This window comes from Podarcis tiliguerta (genome assembly GCF_965153285.1).
Source record: "Podarcis tiliguerta genome assembly, chromosome: 16".
Classification (NCBI taxonomy): Eukaryota; Metazoa; Chordata; class Lepidosauria; order Squamata; family Lacertidae; genus Podarcis; species Podarcis tiliguerta.
This window is the reverse complement of record NC_139549.1, coordinates 5,019,767-5,045,955: the sequence shown is the minus strand read 5'-3', so window position 1 is coordinate 5,045,955 and position 26,189 is coordinate 5,019,767. Positions and strand designations below refer to the sequence as shown.

The 26,189-nt window shown below is 48.7% G+C and overlaps 2 protein-coding genes across 3 annotated transcripts in view; one reads left to right on the top strand and one right to left on the bottom strand.

Moving 5' to 3' along the window:
• The window catches only part of LOC310666130 (intelectin-like protein), an 814,635-nt gene that overhangs the window by 695,131 nt on the left and 93,315 nt on the right, over positions 1-26,189 (bottom strand). The window lies entirely within an intron of this gene.
• Positions 11,071-24,495, top strand: CIART (circadian associated repressor of transcription). Of its 2 annotated transcripts, none has more exons than XM_083416659.1 (6): positions 11,071-11,162; positions 16,919-17,498; positions 18,702-18,777; positions 21,666-21,744; positions 22,321-22,441; positions 23,711-24,495. In XM_083416659.1, exons 2-6 carry the CDS (start codon positions 16,929-16,931, stop codon positions 24,272-24,274), a joined length of 1,410 nt encoding a protein of 469 aa, XP_083272785.1. In that variant the 5' UTR covers positions 11,071-11,162; positions 16,919-16,928; the 3' UTR covers positions 24,275-24,495. The 2 variants fall into 2 exon arrangements, with proteins under 2 accessions (XP_083272785.1, XP_083272784.1); XM_083416658.1 differs by lacking the exon at positions 11,071-11,162 and adding an exon at positions 13,576-13,596.

The window sequence follows — 26,189 nt, the reverse complement described above, 5'->3', positions numbered from 1 at the left end:
GATAGCTGCTGCCAGTCAGTGTGGGCAATACTGAGGTAGATGGACTCAGCAGCCTGACTCTTTGAATTGACCCTTCATTCAGAACCACGAAGAGCTAGGTTTCTATTTTAAATGGCACCCTCTTTCCTCACTTCTACGAGGACCGGGCGAGACTGTACCTTAGTTACGTTGCGTGCAAAAGGTCCCAGCTCCTGGAACACCAGGAGACCTGCTGCCAGCCAGTGTCAGCAATACTTAGATGGATGGACCGAAGGTCTGACTCAGTGCAACTCCTGTGTAGTGTGGCGTTGCTTGTTTTTAATACAAAGGGGTGTTCAAAAGCATGACCCGCCCTTGCAGCCTGAAATGGTGCGCTTTGCTAATACCACCCAGGGCTTTGCCATCTTCCCACCTCATTTTGTTATGTAAATAGTTCAACCTGTGTGCGGCTGTTGGCAGAAGACAGGGCTCATCCAGAACCTGTTCCCGCTGCCAGGGTGTGGGCTGTCATCGCTTGGAACACCTTGAAATACTGCTTCTGAACATTCTCCGTAAGCAACTTTCTCCCTATGGCATCAAGTGCAACCTGAACTGCACCTGTTGAATTTCTTCCTCGCATGCAGCAGGAAAATGGACTTGCCATCCTGCCTTCCCCACACCACCGCAATGGCAAGGGTAAAAAAATTCACAACTTTTCTTCTGGTGGCATCTGAGATCTTTGCTCAAAGCTTCTCCAGTTGAAACTGCTTGGTAGTCTCAGCAAAGGAAAAAACGGATACAGAAACTTACGGAATATGTAGAAACGCGAAACTTACCGGAAGAATAAGAAATCAACATAACGATTTTTTAAAATATATATAAAAGAATGGAAATGGTTTATTGAATATTTACGGATAAATTGTAAACAGATAACGACATTGGCAGGATTATTGTAATAACCTGCAGTTTCGTAAGAGTATATATTTAAAGAAGATGAATAAATGAGCAAATTGAGTTAATTTGGATATGCAGAAGATATTAAGAATAAATTTAAGGAACCGCAGAAAGAGGGGGGAAGGAAGTCAAGTTTTGAAATGTCAAAATGATTGCAACATTAGTGAAATGTATAAACTTGAAAAGTATAAATAAATAAATTAAAAACTAAAAGAACGTGCTTGGAATGCCAGCTAATTCAGCCACCAAAATATCTCTATCTCTCCCTTGGGGTAAAGGGTGCAGCCCAGATCCCTGGTCCCCAAACTCCCCCCCCCCCCCGACCATCTTAAAATTGCTGAAAGTCCTGGTGGGCCGCTTAAAAGATTTTTCTGCCTGCTGTAGATGAAGGTCTACCAGACTTGCGTGTGGAGCACACTGCTTTACGGAAGCAAGTTATGAGCAACTTACAACCAGTGGTACCTGTGGATACGAACGGGATCCGTTCCAGAGCCCTGTTCGCATCCTGAAGTAAACATAAGACGCGACTGCGGGTCGTATTTCGCCACTTCCACGCATGCACGTGATGCCATTTTGAGCGTCTGCGCATGCGCGAGCGGCAAAACCCAGAGGTAACGCGCTCTGTTACTTCCGGGTCGCCGCGGAGCGCAACCCGAAAATACTTAACTTGAAGCTACTTCAACCCGAGGTATGACTGTACAGTGGTACCTCTGCTACATACTTAATTTCATAGAATCATAGAATCATAGAGTTGGAAGAGACCACAAGGGCCATCGAGTCCAACCCCCTGCCAAGCAGGAAACACCATCAGAGCACTCCTGACATGTGGTTGTCAAGCCTCTGCTTAAAGACCTCCAAAGAAGGAGACTCCACCACACTCCTTGGCAGCAAATTCCACTGTCGAACAGCTCTTACTGTCAGGAAGTTCTTCCTAATGTTTAGGTGGAATCTTCTTTCTTGTAGTTTGGATCCATTGCTCCGTGTCCGCTTCTCTGGAGCAGCAGAAAACAACCTTTCTCCCTCCTCTATGTGACATCCTTTTATATATTTGAACATGGCTATCATATCACCCCTTAACCTCCTCTTCTCCAGGCTAAACATGCCCAGCTCCCTTAGACGTTCCTCATAAGGCATCGTTTCCAGGCATTTGACCATTTTGGTTGCCCTCCTCTGGACACGTTCCAGTTTGTCAGTGTCCTTCTTGAACTGTGGTGCCCAGAACTGGACACAGTACTCCAGGTGAGGTCTGACCAGAGCAGAATACAGTGGCACTATTACCTCCCTTGATCTAGATGCTATACTCCTATTGATGCAGCCCAGAATTGCATTGGCTTTTTTAGCTGCTGCGTCACACTGTTGGCTCATGTCAAGTTTGTGGTCAACCAAGATTCCTAGATCCTTTTCACATGTACTGCTCTCAAGCCAGGTGTCATTTGTTCCGGAGGTATTTGCTGCCGCCGTGCCCTTCCTTCACGCTGTGATTCCTTCCCTGCCCTGTCTCCAACCACACACACACACACACAAACACACAGAGATACACACCCTGTCCTAGAAGACTTGTGCTTGGCACAGCCACCCGAGCGAGACAATCACTCCTTGCCTCCCTCCGGAATCCATCCAACCTGCCTGGTGGTCTTCAGTCCGTAGCAAGGCGGGGAAACCCAGGCATCCGGGGCAGACGAGGCCCCACCACAAGTCATGGTGAGGCTGTGGGTTTGGGGTACCACCATTAAAGCCAAGACAGGGGAAGATCCAGTGGTGATTCCCATAGGGAACATATCTACTGGGAGGTTCTCCTGTGGAAACCTCACTAAGGACATAAGATCTCTGGCCCTTTTCCCGATGCATAGGTGGCCACCCTATCATTCAGTGAGCATCAGGTGCAAGGGCTGCTATAAACGACTGTGCTGCCCCAGAAACAGCGGCATCATTGGCTAAATAAGTACCGTATCAACCTGGAAAAGCAGTGACCATTGTGCTAGGGAACTTGTTCTCTTATACAGTGGTACCTCGGGTTAAGTACTTAATTCGTTCCGGAGGTCCTTACTTAACCTGAAACTGTTCTTAACCTGAAGCACCACTTTAGCTAATGGGGCCTCCCGCTGCCTTCACGCCACCGGAGCGTGATTTCTGCTCTCATCCTGAAGCAAAGTTCTTAACCCGAGGTACTATTTCTGGGTTAGCGGAGTCTGTAACCTGAAGCGTCTGTAACCCGAGGCACCACTGTAGTAGTAATCAGGCTATGGCCATGTCCTTCCTCCCTCGTCAGTGCGTTTCACAATAACACATACAATTGGTTGAGTGTGTGTTATTGCACTCTTGCCCTGCTTGTGGGCTCCTCACTGAAGCATCCGATGAGCCACTTTGAGAACAGGATACTGCACTAGGCGAGCCGGATCCAGCCTGACTCATCTTACATTGCTCCAGTCACCAGTCTCCAAGGATGGGGTCAGCAAACTGTCCGGGTTTGTTGCTGTTGCTCTGGTGGCCAACAGCCAGAGCCTGTCGACGCAGCTGCCAAACTTAGCAGCAGTTTTTTGTTTTTGGAAGGGGGGGGAATTATCTCCCTCAATGGCGCGATGTTGCTGCTGACTCACCGCTCTGTTCCAGGCAGCTGGCTTGGGAGAGGCTGATGTCGAACAGGAACGCAGTGTTCCCTGCGCTCAGGGCGGGAATATCTCCCCCCTCTCTCTTAAAACAGAAAGGGCCATTAAACTTTACGACCTGCCTGTTATGTAACAAATTCCGGAGTTTGGATGGAGAAGTGCTATTGAAACGGCTAATCGGCGGAATTTGCGGTGTGGCGCATTGCGAGCCTCTTGAGGGCTCGGCAAAGCCACATCTTGGTGTGCCACCTTGCATGGGGCGGGAAATCAAAGCTCTCCCCTGCCCCCTTGGACTCAGCGAGTGTTGCTGCAACAGAATGTTGTTGGTTTATTCATGTCACACCCCCCCCCCCCACAGGAACTCATGGCAGCTTTCAAATAAATGAAGAATAAAGATAAAGGTAAAGGGACCCCTGACCGTTAGGTCCAGTCGTGGCCGACTCTGGGGTTGTGGCGCTCATCTCGCTTTATTGGCCGAGGGAGCCGGCGTACAGCTTCCGGGTCATGTGGCCAGCAGGACTAAGCCGCTTCTGGCGAACCAGAGCAGCGCACGGAAACGCCGTTTACCTTCCCGCCAGAGCGGTACCTATTTATCTACTTGCACTTTGATGTGCTTTTGAACTGCTAGGTTGGCAGGAGCAGGGACCGAGGAACGGGAACTCACCCCGTCGCGGGGATTCAAACCGCCGACCTTCTGATCGGCAAGCCCTAGGCTCAGTGGTTTAACCCACAGTGCCACCCGCGTCAGTCACCCAAATGGAAGTAACTAAGGCGTGTGTGTCACTGTGGCCAAAAAAGACATCTCATTAAATGAGAAAGTGGTACACCAGGTTGAGTTCTTTGGAGAAAAAGATTGGATTCAAATGCAATGGAATAAATAAACATAGACCATGGAGAGATGAGGGAGGGAGTAGTTCGTAGGATGAAATAGAGGGGGACAACTTCTTCTTCAGATTTGCTTCAGCGACCCTGATGGTGATGACAACTTACGGCAGCAAAGGCGAGTCAGACATTTTAAAAATCAATGGCCGGTTTCTGCTGGCAGAGTCACGCTACGCCATGCTCAGCGATGTGCCGCTTGCCCTTACGACTTTCTCAGACGAGCCAGCGGTTGGAACTTAATGAATCACGAAGCCGCCGCTGCGATTGGCAGAGAGTCATTCACAATTACGCTCCCTCCTTTTGAGAATGGGCTTGCTGCGCAGGGGAGGGGTCTCCCTGTCGCTTTCATTCGGGCTGGGGTGACGGAGCATGCGCTCATGCGCAAAGGGCGGCAACCGGAAAGAGAACGAGATGCCTGCAAAAAAAAAACCAACCAACCACAAGATGCCGGCACTCCAAATAAGGTGATTCTTCCATCACAGCGAAACTCCTGTGGTGGGTTTGCAAGTGCGCTGAATCAATAAATATTGGCAGCGCTGCAGCAAAATGTTGCTGCGTATATTTCTTACCACGACCCACAAGTATCACCCCCATGTTTCTCCAAGGCCCCTGCTTAGTACCCCTTTCTGAATCAGCACTCACCAGTTGAGTTCACTGTTAGGAGGAATGATGGTCTAGAGCAGGGGTAGGCAACCTAAGGCCTGGGGGCCGGATCCAGCCCAATCACCTTCTAAATCCGGCCCACGGATGGTCTGGGAATCAGCATGTTTTTACATGAGTAGAATGTGTCCTTTTATTATAAATGCATCTCTGGGTTATTTGTGGGGCATAGGAATTTGTTCATTATTTTTTCCCCAAAATATAGTCTGGCCCCCCACAAGGTCTGAGGGACAGTGGACCGGCCCCCTGCTGAAAATGTTTGCTGACCCCTGGTCTAGAGGGCAAGAGGGTTCATTTCGGGGTACAAGCTTAATGGGGTACAATCCACTCTCCTGCACACCAGCTTCCGTTGAAATTATTAGGTAGACGACCGTGCTAGCAGGAGCCCTCACCAGAAGCTGCCCACACTTCTCTCTGTTTTTATCCACAATGAGGTCTAGAAGATTGCTTTCAAAAAACAGAATTGGAACACCAATAAGGTTCTCCACCCCCCCTCCAATTCCTCCCTCTGCACATAAAACAGATGCATAAAAATGAGAACTGCCAAGTGGTTAATGGCATTTTAGTTAATTAACCTGTTGGGCACGTTTGAATATGAGTAATCTATATATTTCCAAAGGAGGAAGCATAATTCATTTTGAGATGCGGTGCAACAGACATTGAACTCCCCCCTGTGTGTCAGAGAAGGAAAAATTAATATATTATCTATTAGTATTTATCCCCACACACACACACACACAAACAGAGCTGCCTGATTAATTGGCACACCAATTAATTCACCACCCTGGCATACGCACTTAACTGGGAGTTCAGTCCCAGTGACTTCAGTGAGGCTTCCTTCTGAATGGGCACAGTGGGAGTTTTTATTTTTTTGAAAATAAAAATGTTGCAGCTTTAATAATGGTAATAAATATTTGCGGAGCTTGCAGTGTGGCGTGCAGAGGGGCTATTGAGTCACGATGATATTAAACAAGCCCCTCCAGTTCTCTCTCTGCTGCAGGGGCATCATTCTGTCCTACCTTGCAGGGCTCTTGAGAGGAAGTGCCGTATTTTTCGCTCTATAAGACACGCCAGACCACAAGGCGCACCTAGTTTTTGGAGGAGGAAGGAAGGGGGGGGGGATATTCTGAATCTCAGAAGCCAGAACAGCAAGAGGGATCACTGCGCAGTGAAAGCAAAAAATACAGTACTAAGAGATAACACCTGAGCTACTGTGAAATATCTGAAGCTCAAATAGATCCATGCAGAATCTCCACTGGCCTGCTAAGGACAGTCTCCCTTCCAGCACACAATAGGTCAGGCTCCTCAAACTCAGCCCTCCAGCTGTTTTTGGCCTACAACTCCCATGATCCCTAGCTAGCAGGACCAGCAGCCAGGGATGATGGGAATTGTAGTCTCAAAACATCTGGAGGGCCGAGGTTGAGGAAGCCTGCAATAGGTTTTTGGAAACAGGAGTGTAGCAGAGTGGTTACAGCAGCCGACATCTCTGAACTCGGTCTGTTCTACCCTGCCTGAAACCCCGGACAGCTGCTGCCAGTCAGTGTAGACAATACTAAGCTGGATGGGCCAATTGCTCTGACTTTATTCATGAGGACTAGAATCTTACTTCATTTCACAGGGAAGGCTCAGAGAACCTGCTTTTCCTGCAGAAAAGGTCCCGGGGTTCAAGCCTTTTCCGGAAACCCTGGGGAGTTGCTGCCAGTCAGTGTTGGCAATGCTGAGCTCAATGGGCCCGGAGGTCTGATTCAGCTCCTTTTGCTCCATACTTAGGCGTAACTAGAGGACTAGAACCTTACTTCATTTCACAGGGAAAGCTCAGAGAGCCTGCTTTTCCTGCAGAAAAGATCCCGGGGTTCAAGCCTTTTCCGGGAACCCTGGAGAGTTGCTGCCAGTCAGTGTAGACAATACTAAGCTTGATGGGCCAATTGCTCTGACTTTATTCATGAGGACTAGAACCTTACTTCATTTCACAGGGAAGGCTCAGAGAGCCTGCTTTTCCTGCAGAAAAGGTCCCGGGGTTCAAGCCTTTTCCGGGAACCCTGGAGAGTTGCTGCCAGTCAGTGTTGGCAATGCTGAACTAAATGGACCCGGAGCTCTGACTCAGCTCCTTTTGTTCCATACTTAGGCGTAACACCAAAGTGACTCGCTTTTGCTGGAAGAGCGTTACTATGTCAAGACTGTTGGGACATCCTGACCTGCTTGGATCAGCGGGGAGGAGCTGAGAGGTAGAATCAGAGCTTGGCTATGGGGCAGCGAGGCAGGGGAGAAACAGGTTTGGCTCTGTGGAAAGTGGGGGGGGGGGGAGGAGGAATTGCAGGAACAACAGAGTGGGAGCTCTCCTGCATCAAAGTTATCTGGGCCATCTGGGGCAGAACCCCACGGCAGCCGGCAATGTTTCCAGGAAGTCCCAGAAGTGGGTCATGAGGCCACAGAGCCGCCCTTTGGTTTTCCATCGGCAGGAGAAGTTCTTTACGCAAGATCTGGTTTTCTACGCAATGCGAGGTTCACCTGTGGAACACCCACAGGATGTGGCAATGGCTTTCAAAGGGAAATCCGGAGGCGCTTCATCGAAGGCCACATCAGCAATGATTAAAAAAATGATGAGCAAAAAATGGAGATAGACTGCCCCTGCTCATGGGGGTTCCATTTTTTTAATAAAAAATATTGCCGGCACCACAAATAAATCACTGGTGAATATGCACGTAGGTCTCATTTTCCGGTAGCATTTTAAGGGCTGGGAATGCCCCCCATTTCTGAAACCCGGGAGAGCCCTTGTCAGTCACAGTAATGAGCTAGATCAGGCATAGGCAAACTCCGGCCCTCCAGATGTTTAGGACTACAATTTCCATCACCCCTAGCTAACAGGACCAGTGGTCAGGGATGATGGGAATTGCAGTTCCAAACATCTGGAGGGCCGGAGTTTGCCTACCCCTGGGTGAGATGGACCTCAGTGGTCTGGCAGCTCCTAATTTAGCTCATTCCCTTCTGCAGCCATTGAAGCAGGGAAGTAGTTTGCGAAAAGTTCCTGTTTTGCAGAAGCGATCCAGTCCTAGCCTGTCTCATAAAGCAACGCCACCGCCTCTTGCTTAAAACTGCCACCCATTTTTCTTATTTATTCAAAGCTGTGTTCCTTGCTTGGCAATGCAAGAACATTTTAATAAGCAGACTAGAAATAATTCTGGTGCATACCTTCCCTGACGCAGCCGGCAATTTCATTTCTGACGAAGGGATTTTTCAAAACAAGGACAGTGATAATTAAAGGTTCCGGAAGCGGGGTGGTCCTTACGTTCAGGGCCGACAAAAGACAAGGAGGGTGTTTGTTTTTTCTTCACCTACTGCATGATTATTATTTTTTTCAGGGAGTTTCGTTGCCACAAGCAGTACTGGATTTCCGTATAAGCTAAAGAAGCTATAGCTTAGGGCCCCACTCTTTTGGGGGCCCCCAAAAAAATTAAAGGGAAAAACTGGATGTACATTTCGAAAATATAAGATAAAAAACAAATAAAATAAAACCTACATACAGCAACAGTGTTTTGTTTTGTTTTGTGTTGTGTAGGCTCCTATGATGTAAGTAATGGGTCCATGAATTACCATGTAGCCTATATCCAAGACACAAAAACAGGGACAATTTGTTGTTGACAAAGGACAGCTGGACATATAAAGGGCCTCATTACCTTCAATAGCTTAAAGGTAAAGGGTAAAGGGACCCCTGACCATTAGGTCCAGTTGTGGCCGACTCTGGGGTTGCGGCGCTCATCTCACTTTATTGGCCAAGGGAGCCGGCGTACAGCTTCCGGGTCATGTGTCCAGCATGACTAAGCCGCTTCTGGCAAACCAGAGCAGCGCACGGAAACGTTTACCTTCCCGCCAGAGCGCTACCTATTTATCTACTTGCACTTTTGACGTGCTTTTGAACTGCTAGGTTGGCAGGAGCAGGGACCGAGCAACAGGAGCTCACCCCGTTGCGGGGATTCGAACCGCCAACCTTCTGATCGGCAAGCCCTAGGCTCTGTGGTTTAACCCACAGCGCCACCCGCGTCCCTTTCAGTAGCTTAGGGCCTCATCAAACCTAAATCCGGCCCTGGCCACATGATGTAGCGCTGCCTCCCTGCCCCTCTTTTAGTTGAAAGGGGATTAAGCAAATTCACACAGGCGAAATCTCTCCACCTGACGGTGAGGGGTGGAACCTCCATATACAGGGCCGGTCTACCCCTGAAAATTAGCTGCTGTGGGGGATGAACAAGAGAGGGGGGCTACCTCTGATTCCTGACCCATTTGCACTCCAGGCTTCCTGGGAACATCCAGCTCACCATTGCAGAATGCTGGGCCCCACAATCTGACCTAGTGGGGTTCTTATGTTATCATTCCTGCCCCATGTCCACCCTTCCCTAATGAAAAACCTGTTCTCTCTTGGCCTACTCATAGTCCAACCAACTGAGCTAGCCAGGCATGGCTGCCCCACAGATTCTTACCACACCCACATGCTCTCCCTACTGACCAGTCCTTACGGCATTTGGGTCTCTGCCCCACTGATCATCCCTTCACTCACACCCAGGTCCAGATTTAGGTTTGATGAGGCCCTCAGCTCCTGAAGGTAATGGGGCCCTTTATATGTCCAGCTGCCCTTTGTCAACAACAAATTGTCGCTGTTCTCTTGTGTTGAATATATGCTATATGGTGATTTATGGACCTAATGGGTATCTAAAGCCATTTGCACATAACAAAATATGTACAGTGGTACCTCGGGTTACATACACTTCAGGTTACATATGCTTCAGGTTACAGACTCCGCTAACCCAGAAATAGTACCTCGGGTTAAGAACTTTGCTTCAGGATGAGAACAGAAATCGTGCTCCGGCGGCGCGGCGGCAGCAGGAGGCCCCATTAGCTAAAGTGGTGCTTCAGGTTAAGAACAGTTTCAGGTTAAGAACGGAACTCTGAAACGAATTAAGTACTTAACCCGAGGTACCACTGTATTTTTTCAAAGTAATGGTTGAACTGAAATACAACTAAGTAAAAGTATATTAATAGTGAAAAACAATTAAGAAGTGTATTAATAGCAAAACAATTACATTGGATGTTCGGGTTGCGAACGTGATCCGTGCGGGATGCACGTTTGCAACCTGAAGCGTTCACAACCTGCATCTGCGCACGCGCGGGTGAGATTTGCGCATGCACAAAGTACGATTTAGAACTTCTGCGCATGCATGGCCGCCAAAACCCTAAAGTAACCCGTTCCAGTACTTTCAGGTTTCGGCAGTCCGCAACCCGAAAATATGCAACCTGAAGCAGCTGTAATCCGAGGTATGACTGTATGTAGGTTTTATTTCGTTTTTAACCTTATATTTTAGAAATGTACATCCAGGGTTTTTTTTCCCTTTTAATTTTTTTGGGGCCCCCAAGAGAGCGGGGCCCTAAGCTATAGCTTGTTTAGCTTATATACGTAAATCCAGCGAGTGGCAACGGCTCTTCAGCAACCCCGGCTCCTGCACACTCGACCCCCCCCCCCCGTTCCTTATGACATTTGGGTCTCTGCCCCACTGACCATCCATCTACCCACGTCGTCGTCCCCATATGTTTCTTATCACGTCAGGATCTCCACCTCAGAGATCTTCCCCGGCTCCTCCTCCTCCTCCCCGCCCCGCCTGCTTTTGCCTCGCCTCCCTGACTCCGGCTGGCACGCCGCTGCCACGTGCGGAAGCCGCCGGCCCCAGACACGGGGCGGGCCACCCCACCGCCAGCCCTCCGCTCTCGCTCTCTCTCTCCCGTGCAAGCCACATGTAGCAGCCTGCGCCCTCGCTCCTCCCGGCTTGGCCAATCGGAGCGCGGGGCGGCAGGGGGATTGGGCGGCGCCTGAGCGCGGAGGGCCAATGAGGGCGCTCGGAACGCGGAGGCGGGGGAGGGCCGCGCTAGAATGTATCCGCTGGGCGTTCCACGGGGGGCGGATGAAAGGCGGGCGGGGCGGGGCCCGGGCAGCACGTGCGGCGCCGCACGTGGCCGCGTGGCGCCTGCCCTGAGCCCGGCGCGCCTGGGCTCCTGCGCCCGCCTTGGTGGAGAGGCTGAGCCGGGAAGCCAGGAGCTCAGAGCCGCCGAGAGGAGCTGGTGAGTAGATCGCTGCGGAGGGAGCCTCCGCCTCGGAGCCCCGGCCCGGATCTGCCGGCTGGGGGGGGCTCAGAGCCCCAATCCTGCTTTTATATATACTGTGTATACTAATATATACTACTTATTTATTATATGCTATTCTATAATACGAGTGTAAATACGTATGTATATATTATAGATGCTTTTAGAATCGAAGCAGGTTTTCTGCATCTGCGGATCATCATTCGCGGCCATGGCGAGCTGCCTCTGGGCGTACGCAGAGTGCACTTTCTGATTTCAGAGCTTTCGGTGCAGCATTGGGGGATATGGGAAGGCTGAGGGGCTCAGAGCCGGAATCCTGCTTTTATATATACTGTATATACTAATATATATATACTATTTATTTATTATATGCTATTCTATAATACGAGTGTAAATCCGTATGTGTATATTATAGATGATGCTTTTAGAATTGCAGCAAGTTTTCTCCATCTGCGGAACATTCGCGGCTAAGGCGAGCTGCCTCTGAGCGCGTGCAGAGTGCACTTTCTGATTTCAGAGCTTTCGGCGCAGCAATGGGGGATATGGGAAGCCGTAGCGTAGGAGGAGGAGGAGGAATCCGGATTATCTCTCGGTTCCTTTTATTTTCGGGAACTCGTCCGTAGTCTGGAGGTCTTTCCGACCTCTGCATTGGGGAGATCGGGGGCGGCGGATGCAATCGGGGCCGGAGAAGGAAGCGAAAGGGGTCGGATTAGTGGCATGGGGAAGGATCGGGAGAAATTTATGTACCGTCGTCCCACCCAAAGCGCCCCCTTTTAGGTCATTAGGATTGGAATTGACATCTGAACTGACGTCACAATCATTTATGTCAGAAGAAAGTCGGTTTGAGTTTTGTGGGGGTTTGATTCCCAGGTTGGCCGGGGGTCTAGGATTGCATACCTACCTGGGAGTAAAGTCGGAATGGAGGGCTAGCCAGCTTGGATCCTATGCAGATATTCACTTATTTGTGACTTGTTTAATTTTTGCAGCGTAGATACGTAATTGTTTTGAAATATTTGCAGTTGTGCTCAAAGAAAGGAATGCGATTTGACTTCGTTTGCAGCGCTTTGGGGCGCCCTCCCTATAAAGTGCAGATAGACTAGTGTCTGTTCTTTTTACTACGCCTTATGCAAATAAAGCATTTTATTGTATGCTATAAACTTGCGAACACTAGTCATAAAATCTTAAGTCCTGCCTGGAAAAGGATTTGCAGGCTGTGTTGGGTTGATGTCTGCAGACTTATTTAAAATAATAATAAATATATGAGCATGTTCTGGTATACCTTAAAAATTTGCCAGTCATTTAATGCTTTAGTGTCGCAGGTTGTTGTTGTTTTTTAAAGATGCATTGATAACTTTCACTGATGCTAAAAGTATTGGTGGATCGTGACCTGTTTGCTGAAATTCTTTGCTTGCGTGTTCGGAAATAAGTCCAGATGGGACCTGATCCCTGTGAATGGCTACAGCCTCTTGTTTTTATTTGGCTTTGTGAAAACACCTTTTAAGATTTCTTTGTGGGTGTGTATATATATATTAAATATTGGCTTTATAGCTATAGCAGCCTGCAAGTTCATCGGTAGCTGCTTAATGTGGCGCTTAGGACCAGGCGACCAGACTAGATAACATGTTTGCAAACCGGGAGAAAGTTTGGGTTCTGTGTATTTCTCACACACTATCACGCTTGCCTGGCATAATCCGGGCCGTTCCAAGAATAGAGAGAGCTCAAGGAAGTTGTTAGAGACATTCACAAGGATGGCATCTTGCGTTCGATGAATTCTACAGTTGGTGTCGTGTTGCTGATTTACTATTATTAAGTAATAATATTAACCTTCACTGCCACAAGATGTGGCAACAGCAGTGAGAGGGTTAGACAAGTTAGTGTCTAATAATTTGATGAGCGGTTATTAACCAGAACAGCTAAGTAGAGCCTCTCTGTTCAGGAGCAGTTTAGCACTGAAGTCTAGCTACTCCTTTTCCATGACCCACTTGTGGGCTTTTTGGAAACAATTGGAGTTTTGGGAAAACAGGATGCTAAGCTTTTTCCCTCCAAGCTGTTGTAGTAGCAGCAGAAAGGGCTCCTTCTCGTACACGCTTACTCGGGAGTAAGCCCCCGTTGCCTTCTTTGGAAACTTTTTGCGCTCCTACCAGCAACACTCAAAATCTCCTGCTTGCCTGCAGCGCAGACTTCAATCATGTTTTTACCCAGGAGTAAACCTCACTGGCTTCAGTGGGGCTTTCTCTGAAGTAAGTGTGCAGCTTTGCAGCAAAAAGAAAAGGTGTGCGCTTATTTATTTACTGATAAGTGAATCCCACCTATAGGATTTACTCCATATTCTGTGCTCGTTTTCTGGAATTTGACTGATACCTGATTTTTATCCTTATTTTTTTACCATGAGCATGCCAACCACCAGAAATAGGTAAGAAATTGAAGGTGGTTTGGGGGGTCAGCCAGTACCTATCATTTTCCCAACTCGGTGCTGGAATTTTGCAACTTCCAGCATCCCTGACAGAGGTCTGGGCTCTCTTGCAGCATTCCTGGAGCCTGTCTTGCCTCATATTCCCAGATATTGTAGGGTAGCCAGACAGATTTCCAGAGCGCAAGAGTTAGGGCACCCTGTTCTTTCTTTTTTGGTGTGCGTAAAATCAGATTTTGTGGCCCCTAGCCTTCTCCTCCTCCATGAATTTGTCCAGTTCTCTTCTAAAGCCGCCTGGGTTAGTGGCCATCGCTGCCTCATGTGGCAGCGAGTTCCACAGTTTATGCTCTGCACAAAGAAGAGCTTCTCTGATCTTCTTGGGCAACAGAGGGTTAAGCCAACTTCTGATTTGCTGATGAATGGATCTGATTTACTGGGAGGGCTGTAGGCATGAATGGGGAACCCGGGAAGCAAATGGCCAATGGGATTTGCAGCTCTCTGGTACCCAGGGAAAAGCAAGGCAAAAACAAACCAAAACAAAGGCTTTCTCGCTGATGTAATTATCTGTGGGGGGAAATGTGTGCGGCAGAAAATCTCTGCCCCTTTGATAGTCTGGCTGCATTTGTCTGTTGGCTGCGCATCATCGGAGGCAGGAGGTGGGGGCGCATGGTCTGCTTGCGTAGAGAAAAGCCCAGGCGCCCGGCTGATGCGATCAGAGTCACTAGCCCATCCCGTACGCCTGCAATAAGTGCGCAGAGTTCCCTCGGACCAATGGCTTTATTTCCGCCGCAGCATTTCCCGTGGCGGAGAAATCAATAGCAGTGGCTTATCTCACGCAGGATTTGAACCCAAGAGCAGCTCTCTCCCCTCCTGCGGTTTCCATAAACTGCTTTTAGAAGCATCCACCTGTGCTGTGACTAGGAGCCGCAGGAAGCCCTCCCCTCCTCCTAAATTGCTGGCCCTTGTGGGAGGGAGTTCCATAGTTTAACTGAGTGAAGAAGGGCTTTTTATCTGTCCCGAGTTCAAGTTCTGGTGTTCCGAGAGAGGAGAAGGGAGAAACCCGTTTCTCTGCCCACTTTCTCTACACCGTGCATCATCGGTTCTGGGTTCGAGTCCTGGAGGCGTCTCCCGGAAGTGCTGGCTGGGTGACTCCCTCCCTGGAACCCTGGAGCGCTGCTGCCAGTCAGTGTCTGCTGAGCTGCGTGGACCCAGTGAGCTTCCTTTGCTCCTATTTAAAGCTAGCCCTTTGCTCAGGATCCTGAGGACTGGAAACTTAGTTCATATCAATGGCTTTAAATTTACACAACCCAAAATATCTGAGGGGCATTGGGAAGGAGGGAGACCTCCTGGGAATGCCCCGGGTTGTATCTACGCCGGAGTAAGCGCAGTGAAATCAAATACCCCTAACTTTAATTTGTCCATTTAGGTGGGTCTACTCTCGAGTAGGGCTTAATTGGAGCCTAAGCTCCTGAGTTGCATCTCCCCCCCCCCATTGGAATCTAGTGGCAGCTGAGCTACCCACATTGGTTAACCACAGTGGGTCTACTCTAAACAGGAGTAGCAGGTGCGGGAGGCTGCCCTCTGTTCTTTGAATCCTTGGCGGGGCCGACTTGGCACCGATCCTTGACCTACTTTGACGGGATGCGTGGCCTGCCACGAGGCTGGCTGTTGTTCAGGAAGCGCGCCGTGGATCCAAACCTCCGGAGGACAGGGCGCGGGTGCAAATCTCTTCCTCCGCTTTTCAAACTGGTTGTTATGGTCAGTCCTGGGGAGGACACCGTGGGCAATTAGCAGGGCATCTTGTGTGCAGAAGTCATGGCGTCACCGGGTTGTGGACGGAGAGGTGCGTGGCACCCTCTCTCCCATACTCTGTGGGCTCTGCCTGGGTGGCTGTGCATGAGATCTTCCCCTAAGTGAGGATGCAGCGACACCCCTTTGAGGTAGGGGCGCAGTGGGTCGAGTTTCCCAATGCCAGAACGCTGAACGTTGGGAGAATTGGAGAGGATAGGAGAAAGGACTTCTTCGCACAGAGTTAAACTGCGGAACTCGCTGCTACTGGAAGCAGCGATGCGCACCAACTCGGATGGTTTTAAGAGAGGATTGGACAGATTAAATGCAGGAAGAGAAGGCTACCGATGGCTGCCAGCCAGGGTGGCCGTGCTCTGTCAACACAGCTGGAGTCAGCGGTTGATGGACGCTGCATTACTCCTTTGCTTGGTTTCCCCTTGGGGCATCTGGTTGGCCACTGTGAGAACAGGAAGTTGGACTAGTTGAGTCACTGGGCTGATTCAGCTCTTCCGGTGTTCTTATGGAACCTCCAGGTCCAGGGGCAGTTTATCTCGTTTCCCAGCTTTTGTGGGTATTTGGCTACCTTGAGACCAGGATGTTGGACTAGATGGGCCAGTGGCCTGATCCAGCTTGCAGAATGGCTGCTTAGCCACTAAAAAAAGTGCTTCCCCATTTATTTTATGTGGTTATTTACATTTTATAAAGTTGGCTGGCCTGTGCTGACTAAATTACTAATGTAATCAGTAATTACTAATGTAATTAGTAATTACTAATGTAATTACTAATTTAGGTTGGAGGGGCCTGTCTTTTGAGGAATTACTTAAAACTTGGGCGCAGAATCCAAGTGTATTTTAATTTTTTTATCTTGTTTTAATTCTACTAGAGCGTAGTTACTTTTTAGCAGTTGTCTTTTGTAGGTTTTTAGCTTTTTTATATTTTATCTGTGTTCTTTTAATTTGTGCAAGCCGTCTTGAGTCCCAATCTGGGGGGAAAGGCGGGATATAAACAAACACTTATTTTATTTGTTTCACAAGATTTACTCTGTTTGATCATCCAAAAACACCTCAGAGTGGTTCACCAAGGGGAGATAACTGTCCGTAAAGCAACTCTTTGCTGATTAATATTCTACATCCTTTTAAATGGTGTTTGTGGGAGTAGTTATAATGGGCTTGTTCTGTTCTTGTGATGCATATTTTGTGTTTTTGTGCTGTGAGCCACCCTGAGCTATTCAGAGGAAGGGCGGTTTACACATTTAATAAATAGGCAAAATAAACAAAACCGGGAATAAATAAACTAAAAACAGCCTGGAACATGCCTTAGCATTCTACCGGCCTGTACGGAAGCTCGTCTAAACAAAAAAAGGGGGTTTAGCAGGCTCCGAAAAGAGCCATATGCCTGATGTCAACAGGCAGCGAGTTCCCAAAGTGCCATGTGAAAAGATCGGTTATTGTTGTTAGTAACAATGCTAAATGTTTGCTTGACTGCCTGTCCACAAGCTGCATCGGTTAACTTTTCCCGTGTTTTTCCTTTGCCGCAGATATATCTCAATGGCAGCCATGGATTCTTCCTCAAAGAGCATCTCTTCCGGCGAGTCTCTGTACTCCGTCGAAAGCACCACGAGCGAGGACGACGATGACCGCAGCGCCGACTTTGACGTCTTCTCGGACGGCGGGAGCGACACGGAGAAGGAGTCGGGGGCCCTGAAGCACCGTAGGGGTGCCTACCCAGGCCGGCAGCCTTTCCTCTTCTCCCGGGAACCGCTGGGGCGGACTAGTCCAAGCCTGCCTTGCCGGGAGCGCAATCGCCGGACGAGGAAGCCGCTCGGTTTGCTGGCTGCGGCCAGGCTGCGGCCTACGGGACCCTGCTGCCGTCACCCGGCGGCCCTCGACGAGGCGTACTATAGCCGCTTGTCGGATACGGGCGGAGGCCTGGCGAGGAAGCCCGCGGGCCGGAGACGGGCAGAGGGCAGCAGGTGCCAGAATGGGGGCGCCCAACCCCACCCATACGCAGCGCAGCCGCCTCTCCGTGGAGTAAAGAGGCAGAGGAACCATGTTGCGGACCGTGAGGACGTACGCTCTCCTTGCTGGACTGAGAGGGACCATATCTTCGCACAGAAGGTCAGTGGCCAAAGATGGCGGGTTCAGCCGATTCACAAAATCAAAACGCAAGCTTCTAGTCCCCAGGATGGGCGGGGAGCGCTTAGGTGATGCTAGGGCTAGGCGATACATCGATACATCCTCCAAAAATCGGTCTGAAGTTCACATTGTGATGCCGGTTTCATAATTTCCGGCCTTCCGATGTATCGCAAATTATCACGTTTGTGTGCTTTGCCAAAATCACAATGTTGGAAGGAGCGTGGAGTCAGCCCATGCCTTATTTAGCTGGTGATACAGTGGTACCTCAGGTTACATACGCTTCAGGTTACAGACTCCGCTAACCCAGAAATAGTGCTTCAGGTTAAGAACTTTGCTTCAGGATAACAGAAATCGTGCTCCGGCGGCGTGGCAGCAGCAGGAGGCCCCATTAGCTAAAGTGGTGCTTCAGGTGAAGAACAGTTTCAGGTTAAGTACGGACCTCCGGAACAAATTAAGTACTTAACCCGAGATACCACTGTATATCACAATGTTGGAAGACAGATAGATTCGTTTCTTGGATCTCAAACGCCTTGGCTCCCGAATGATCAAAATCCAGAAGTGAATGTTCCGGTTTTTGAACGTTCGTTTGGAAGCCAAATGTCCGACGCAGCTTCTGATTGGCTGCAGGAGCATCCTGCAGCCAATCAGAAGCCGCACTTTGGTTTCCGAACATTTTGAAAGTCGGATGGAGTTCCAGAACTGATTCCTCTCAACTTCCAAGGTACTACTGTATTGCCCAGCCCTTGGTGATGCCGAGCGATATCATAACAGCAAGAGAGGGCATTGTGAGCAGGATTTGTCATGCTTATGGGGGTTGAGCGTCCTATGTGCAATTTTCCTGTCTCCGTAACTAAGAGGAGGTGCTTAGTTATAAAAAAAATTAATGAGAATGAACGTGCTTAGTAGTAAAATCAGTTTCAAAATCAACTTTAAAAATTAGTTAATGCCGTATATGTTATGTAAAAAAAGGAGAAACCATTCTCATTTTGCTCAATATGGTCACATTATAGAGGACCCATTACTCTGCATTTCTTAGAATCGTGGATTTGCACAGTGTGGAGGGACCCCCAGGGGTCATCTATTCCAACCCCCTGCAATGCAATTCAGGTTGGTTCCTGAATTACAGGTTCCTGCGTGGTTCAGCCTGCTGACTCTTCTCTCCTTTTATCCCCCTGTTTTCCACAGTGCTTGGAACTCCAGGGCTTCATTCATCCGTTGGTGGAGCTTCTCAACCGCCTGAAGATGGGCCGCTTCGACCGAGGTAAGGGAGCCTGGCAGCTGGATGTTTTGAATTGTTGGGGAAATTCAGTTTTCTCCTTCCCTGCCCCCCTTTTCTGTTGGTTCAGATTTGAGCATCTCTTTGTGTTTGTGTGGTCGCCAGCCAGGTGCGGGGCAAGGCTTCAAATGCGAGATGTACAATGAAGCGCCTCCACTTGGGAACTCCCTGCCACTTGAATATCAGGCTGGCGCTTTCACTGCACTCTTTTCAGTGCCTGCTGGAAACGTTTTTGTTTAGACGAGCCTAGATCCTGACATGCAAAACGTCGAGACTCCTTTTAATCTGTTTTTAGTCTAATTTCGTTTTTGAAAGCCTTAGAATCCAGCCTTTCTCAACCTGTGGGTCCCCAGATGTTTGTTGAACTACAACTCCCATCACCCCTAGCTAGCAAGGCCAGAGCTCAGGGATGATGGGAGTTGTAGTCCAACAACATCTGGGGACCCACAGGTTGAGAACCGCTGCCTTAGATTGTTGTTAACCCTTTTTAAAAAATTGTAAACCACTTTGAGGGGTTCCCCCCCCAGTCATAAAATTCTAGAGTTGGGACCCCCAGAAGTTCCTCTAGTCCACCCCATGCAGTGCGTTGCTTCTGTAAATCCTATAAAATAATTAAAAAGGTAGCATCAGTTTAGTGACATGTGCTGTAAGCTCTTCCTTCCTGTTGGCTGGACTTGGAGCCATCCACAGAAAACCTGTAGAGTTCTAAGATCCCGTTTGGGGGATGAAAGGGAATCCTTTTACAAGGCCGTCCTGGAAGATTCTCAGTTCCGTTCTTCAGTTTGCTGCCTTAAAAGATCCAAAGGGCACAGGGATCTGTCTCACCAAGGGTCAGGCTGCCGCACCATCTAGTTCAGTGCTGTCTACACAGACTGGCAGCAGCCCTCCGGGGCTTTTTGGGGCGTCACAGTATTGCCAGTGGAATTGCAAGAGAGGTGAGCAGGGTTCGCGAACGCTTTCGCTGTTTCTCTGCAAGGGAAGAATAGGAAAAGCGTAGAGCGTCGGAGGAGGATAAGAGGAAAGGTCTTTTTTTGAGGGGTGGGGTGCAAAGAAAAAAAGTGAGGATTTAGCCATTGTCATTCCCCGGGAGGAAGTTACACCGAAAATGTTTTGCAACCCGGTTTCCGTTGCGGAGGCCAATCCAGGTGTGCGGCCCTCAGAGCTTCTGTTTCTGGCCCTCGGGACGCTCCCCAAGGCCATGGCCCCCTCCCGGCCCTGGGCTTTCTCCCTGGTCCTGTAGCATTTTCGCCTAGCTTGGAAATCCGCCCTTGAGCTCTGAGGACGCAGCTACAGTTGCCTGATGGAAGTGTGTGTACTAGCTAGTCTAAATTTGCACCCCTGGCTGGGAATCTCCCTAGTCTGCAGCCTTGGGAGAGCTGCTGCCAGTCCGTGCAGGCAATATTAAGGTAGTTGAGCAAAGCGTCTGTCTAATACAGCTTCCTATCTTAAATCTGCACCATGAGGGCTAGAAACTTGCTTTATGTTTAAGGAAAGAGCTGTAGGTCAGGGGGAGAGCATCACACCGAGCCCGACAGACCGAGAGTCCGACTCGGCAGGAGGCAGCGTCCTCTGTTCCCAATTCAATCAGCCCTGCCTTCATGAGGACTAGAACCATGCTGTTATTTTGTGGGGAGCGCAGCAGGAGAGACCCTACTTTGCGAGCGCAAAGACCCGGGTTCAAACCTTAGCATTTCCAGATGGGGCTACGGATAGACCCCCTGCCTTGGAACCCTGTGGAGTTACTGCCGGCCGGTGCCAGCAACACTCAGCTAGGTAGGCCCAAGGATCTGACTCTGTCTAAGGCAGCTAGCTCCCAGTGGCCTCTCAGCGGGCGTTGCCAGCTGAGCAGATGCAACATTTCCACATTGCAGGTGCCTTCATGGCATATCTTTAGTTGCCTGGCGAAAACGTTCCTCTATAACCAGACTTTGGGCTGAACAATATTCTCCGGCCTTTTAAATGAATTTGTGGGAGGAGGGCAGTATTAGTTTGTTCCTTTTCTGTTGCATATTTTGTGTTCTCGTTTCTGTTGCGGGCTGCAACATGCAAAATTAATCATATGCAAAATTAATAAACACTAATAGTAATAATAGGGACACGGGTGGCACTGTGGGTTAAACCACAGAGCCTAGGACTTGCCGATCAGAAGGTCGGCTGTTCGAATCCCTGTGACGGGGTGAGCTCCCGTTGCTCGGTCCCTGCTCCTGCCAACCTAGCAGTTTGAAAGCACGTCAAAGTGCAAGTAGATAAATAGGTACCACTCTGGCGGGAAGGTAAACGGCGTTTCCGTGCACTGCTCTGGTTCGCCAGAAGCGGCTTAGTCATTCTGGCCACATGACCCGGAAGCTGTACGCCGGCTCCCTCGGCCAATAAAGCGAGATGAGCGCCGCAACCCCAGAGTTGGCCACGACTGGACCTAACGGTCAGGGGCCCCTTTACCTTTTTATAACCAGACTTTGGGCAGAACAGTATTCGCCGGCCTTTTAAATGAATTTGTTGGAGGGGGGGCAGTATTGGCTGGTTCTTCTTCCGTTGTATATTTTGTGTTCTCGTTTCTGTTGTGGGCTGCAATATGCAGAATTAATAATATGCAAAATAAACAGTAATAGTAATAATAAGAATTCCTGCGTGGCAGGGGCTGGGATATGTTCCAACTCACGCACTGCCTGCTCCCATTCCCCAGATGGTAAATTTCGGGGTCTGTAAGGGGACACTTTTTGATGGGGGACACAGTGGGTGAGCCCTCTGGCTGCTTGCTTTAACATGATGCTTCCTTTGTCTGCCTCTGTGAACCTTTATTGATCACGAGAGGACTTTGAATGCCCAGGAAAGGTGGACTAATCTCTCTTTCTCTCTATCTTTGATTTTTCCAGGGCTAAGCAGTTTCCAGCAGAGCGTAGCCATGGACCGCATCCAGCGCATCATTGGCGTTCTCCAGAAACCAGAAATGGGGTAAGAACCTTGCAGCAAAGGGAGAGGAAGGAATCCCCTCCGGTTCGGCATTTAAAGGCTGATTTAACCTGATTTAAAACGGAAGGGGTTTCCACAGTTTACGCTCTTTGTGGAGAAGTTCTTTTCTTTTTCCAATCATTGAATTCGTTGAATCGCCAAGAGTTCTAGTCTTACGAGAAAAGGAGGAAAACACTCCTCTGTCCCCTTCCTCCGTGCTGTGCAATTCCCCTAAAAATAAATAGCAAGATTCTAGTCCTCATGGTATGAAAGAGTGGACCGATTCCGTGAGGAAGTGTGGGATTCGCCTGACGCTGAGTCAGACTCTTGAGCCATCTTTCTCAAGAATTTCCCAAACTTGGGTCTCCAGCTGTTTTTGGACTACAGTTCCCATCATCCCTAGCTAGCAGGTCAAGGATGATGGGAATTGTAGTCCAGAAACAGCTAGAGACCCAAGTTTGGGAAATCCTGATTTAGCCCATTGTTGCCAACTGTGTGACATGACAGCGGCTCTTCGGGGCTTCTGGCTGCCTGGCCCCCAGGTGTTAACGAACCCGTCCTCCTTTTTTTCCTTTCCAGGGAGCGTTACCTGGGCACTCTGCTACAGGTCGAGAGGATGCTGAAACTCTGGTTCCCTCACATCGCCTTGAGGAATGACTGCGGTGTGGCAGCAACGCAGGATCCGTGCGATACAGCCGAGGTGAGATACAGCATACTTCCTCTTTCCTGTATTTCTTTTGAGCTGGGTTGAGGAAAAATAATCAACCGCTATCTTGTTTTTCGTTAAATCGTTTTTACTGTATTAAATTTTCCAATAAAAAGCATCCAATTAACATATCAAATCATATTCCAATTAAAATTTTAAAAAGGCCAAATTGTCATCCAAATTATAATTATTAATTTTTCGTGACTTCCCATAGCCTGGACCTTGAAATCCAAATCCTAGATCCTTCCTATCTCCATTGTTTCCATATTTTCCATATCTTGATTTTTAACACTATCTTGAATCCATTGGTTGAGGTCTTAGGCGCTGGAGCAGCAGAAACAGGCTTGCTCCATCTTCCCTGGAACAACCTTTCACGTGTTTGAAGATCACTTCTCTGCCTTCTCCAGACTAAACATACCCAATTACCTCAACCGTTCCTCATCAGGCTTGGTTTCCAGGCCCTTGATCATCTCAGTCGCCCTGCTCTGTCTACTTCCAGGCCTGGCCTTCCTAAATACTTCTCCCCACCCCACCCCCACCCCATGGAAATTCTCCCAGCATGGAAAAAGCGAGAAGGTCAAGGTTGAAAGGCCTGATCTTGACATCACAGACATTAATATATGGGATACAGAACTCCTCTTGCTGAAATAAAACGTGTTAATACAAATGGAAGTCAAACACTCCATAGCTGTTGATAAGGGATTACGATCAAGACTGAGTGTAATTGGATTAATTAAAATTTCGGAAGCAGAGTGAAATAAAATCATCTCGCCTTGAAATCTAGCAAGCGGAAGGCCGCACAAAATGTGTAATTGGGCTTTATGATTGATATATATCTGAATTGCAATCTGAGATTGATAAAGACTGAAGGCAGACCTGTTTCGGGAAGTTTTTAATGTGTGATGTTTTGTTGTATTTTTAATATTTTGTTGGAAGCCGCCCAGAGTGGCTAGGGAAAAATGGCCAGATGGCTGGGGTATAAATAATAAATTATTATTATTATTATTATTAATTATAAAATGTGGTTTATATTGGATTTTAGTAATGGCTGGGGAAACACAGCCAGATGGGCAGAATATAAATACCAAATTATTATTATTATTATTATTATTATTATTATTATTATTATTGGTTTATATTGGATTTTAGTACTCTAAAATTGATAAAAAGGCTTGATCTTGGCCTGATCCAACAAGCTCTACTTAGATTCTCAGTCTTGTGCCTCTCAACCTCTGACGCCATGTTGTTTTTCCTCTTGTGTAGCAGTCATCCATGGAGGAGAACCTCCCCGAAACCCGGCTGCCGTCCGGCGAAGGCCCCACGCAAAGCCCCCCCACGGAGGAACTCCACCAGACTCACCTCGGGGACCTGGTTTCCCCCGGCGACAAAGCCGCCGCTCCACTGGGGGAGTCTCCCCGCTTCCTGGGCGGCGACTGGCCCGCCATGAACCTGACGTGGATTCACACCTCGCCCATTTCGACGCCCCCCTTGGGGAACGCGGACGTGGGCCGGGCCAGTTCCGTCTTCGGGCAGACCCTGCTGGGGCCAAACTGCACTGCCTACGGGCTCGTCGTCTTCCTCCAGAACAACCCCACCTCCTCGACGCCCGCCCATCTCTCCATGAGCTGCCGCCACACCGACAGGTTGCACCCGGGCCCAGGGCAGCCCCCTCGGTGTCAGAGCCTGCCGGGCGCAACGGCGGCGGGCAGCTGCCTTGGGCAAGGGCCCCATAGCGGCTTCTCTCGGTCTCTGCCCCACTTGCCCACATCGGGCGAGGGGCACATGGCGACCAGCAACGGGAGACCCGCCTACCACTGCGATTCCTGATGCCCGCCTGACAGGCATCTCCCGAAATGTGTGAATTTTATTTTATTTCTCCATCCCGTTCTCCCCTTCCCTTTTTACAAATGTTCTGCCTTTTCTTTTTTAACTTAAAAGCATTTCATGTGTGTCGGAGGGGCAACGGCGTAGCCTGGTCCCTGTTCGCCGGGACAGGAGCGCCACATGTTTGGTTTCAATAAAAGGCACCGCGAGTGGTAGCCAAATGAGATTTCTGTTCTGTGTGTTGCTTTCGCTACTGTTCATGCATCACCCGCGAACCTACTTATTTTAAAAAAAACATGCCTGGGTTGCTATTCCTGAGTGTTCAAAGCAACTCAGTTTGCTTGGAATAAAAGAAAAACAACAACAACAACTTGAACTTAGAATAAAAGAAAAAATCAACGTGAACTTGGCTCCGTAGCAAATCTGCAACCAGTGTAGATTTCTTATCCCCACCAATATGTTTTTTTCAGATTTGAAGGAAAATAAAGAAACGTCAAGATGGAATATCCAATATCTTTTTATTTAAAGAGAAAAAAAGTAATTAAATAAAAACACAAATCAAAAGGGGGGGGAGAAGGATGAAAACAGAGTGGGGCGGAGGAAACGAAGGAAAAGAGGGAAGGAAACTTACAGTTCTCTCGTTAGCTATATGGAGAAAATGATTCAAAACATCCATTCCAAAATAACACCTAACAATTCCTTTCTGCTGTATAAACCAATATTTTCTTCTTTCCCCAACCCCCCAGATATCATAAGTTCTTTTTCATGCAAAAAGTCTATGAGGAGTTTCCAATCTTTGATAAAAGTTAACAGCGATTTTTCTTGTGATTAAACAACTTTGCCACTTTAGCTAAATCCAACCATTTTAACCATGGTTTGACCACCGCTGAAGATTTCTGAGCAGAGATGTCAGCAATTACGCTGCAGCATTTTGCAACCTGCACTAACCTGTGTCCTGGTTTTTAAAATGCATTTTAGGAAGGGGATGGAGGTGGGGTGTGGAATTTGGATTCTGCCTCGAGACAAAAGTCCTGCGGTGTGTGTGTTCGTGTCCGCCCCAGTTGCAAAACTGCCTGGCTTACTGTTGTTTCCCAAACACACCCGTGCTCTCCTCTCGGCCTTCCCGAAAGATCTCCAGCCAGTTAGTTTCTGTGGCAACACTTTGCTCCCAAGCTTACATAACAAAGCAGATACTTAACACAGCCAGTTTAAGCTATTTATGCAACAAAAGAATTGGTCTGCACCAGGCATGTCCAAAGTCTGTTTATGGAGGCAGTCAGTTTAATCCGGCCCCTGTGACAGTTTATTTCCTGGGGTAAAATCCTAAAAAAAAACACTTTGGGGTAAAAACAAAAAAAAAGCCCAACAACTTCAATCCTAGAAAAAGGTTAATATATTTGGTCGGCCGTCACGGCCCTTCACTTCATCAAAACTGGCCCTCTTTGAAAAAAGTTTGGACACCACTGGCTGCCCCCCCCCCAACAAAAATCCCATCGTAGTTATACAAACCACAGGTGGAGGTGCAGGGTTGGAGGAGAGAATTTCCCAGAAAGGTAAAGGGGGACCCCTGACCATTGAGTCCAGTTGCAGATGACTCGGGTTGCGGTGCTCATCTCGCTTTACTGGCCAAGAGAGCCAGCATTTGTCCGCAGACAGATTCCTCTATACTTATGGAATAAAAGGTAAAAGTACCCCTGCCCGTACGGGCCAGTCTTGACAGACTCTGGGGTTGTGCGCCCATCTCACTTAAGAGGCCGGGGGCCAGCGCTGTCCGGAGACACTTCCGGGTCACGTGGCCAGCGTGACAAAGCTGCATCTGGCGAGCCAGAGCTGCACACGGAAATGCCGTTTACCTTCCCGCTAGTAAGCGGTCCCTATTTATCTACTTGCACCCGGGAGTGCTTTCGAACTGCTAGGT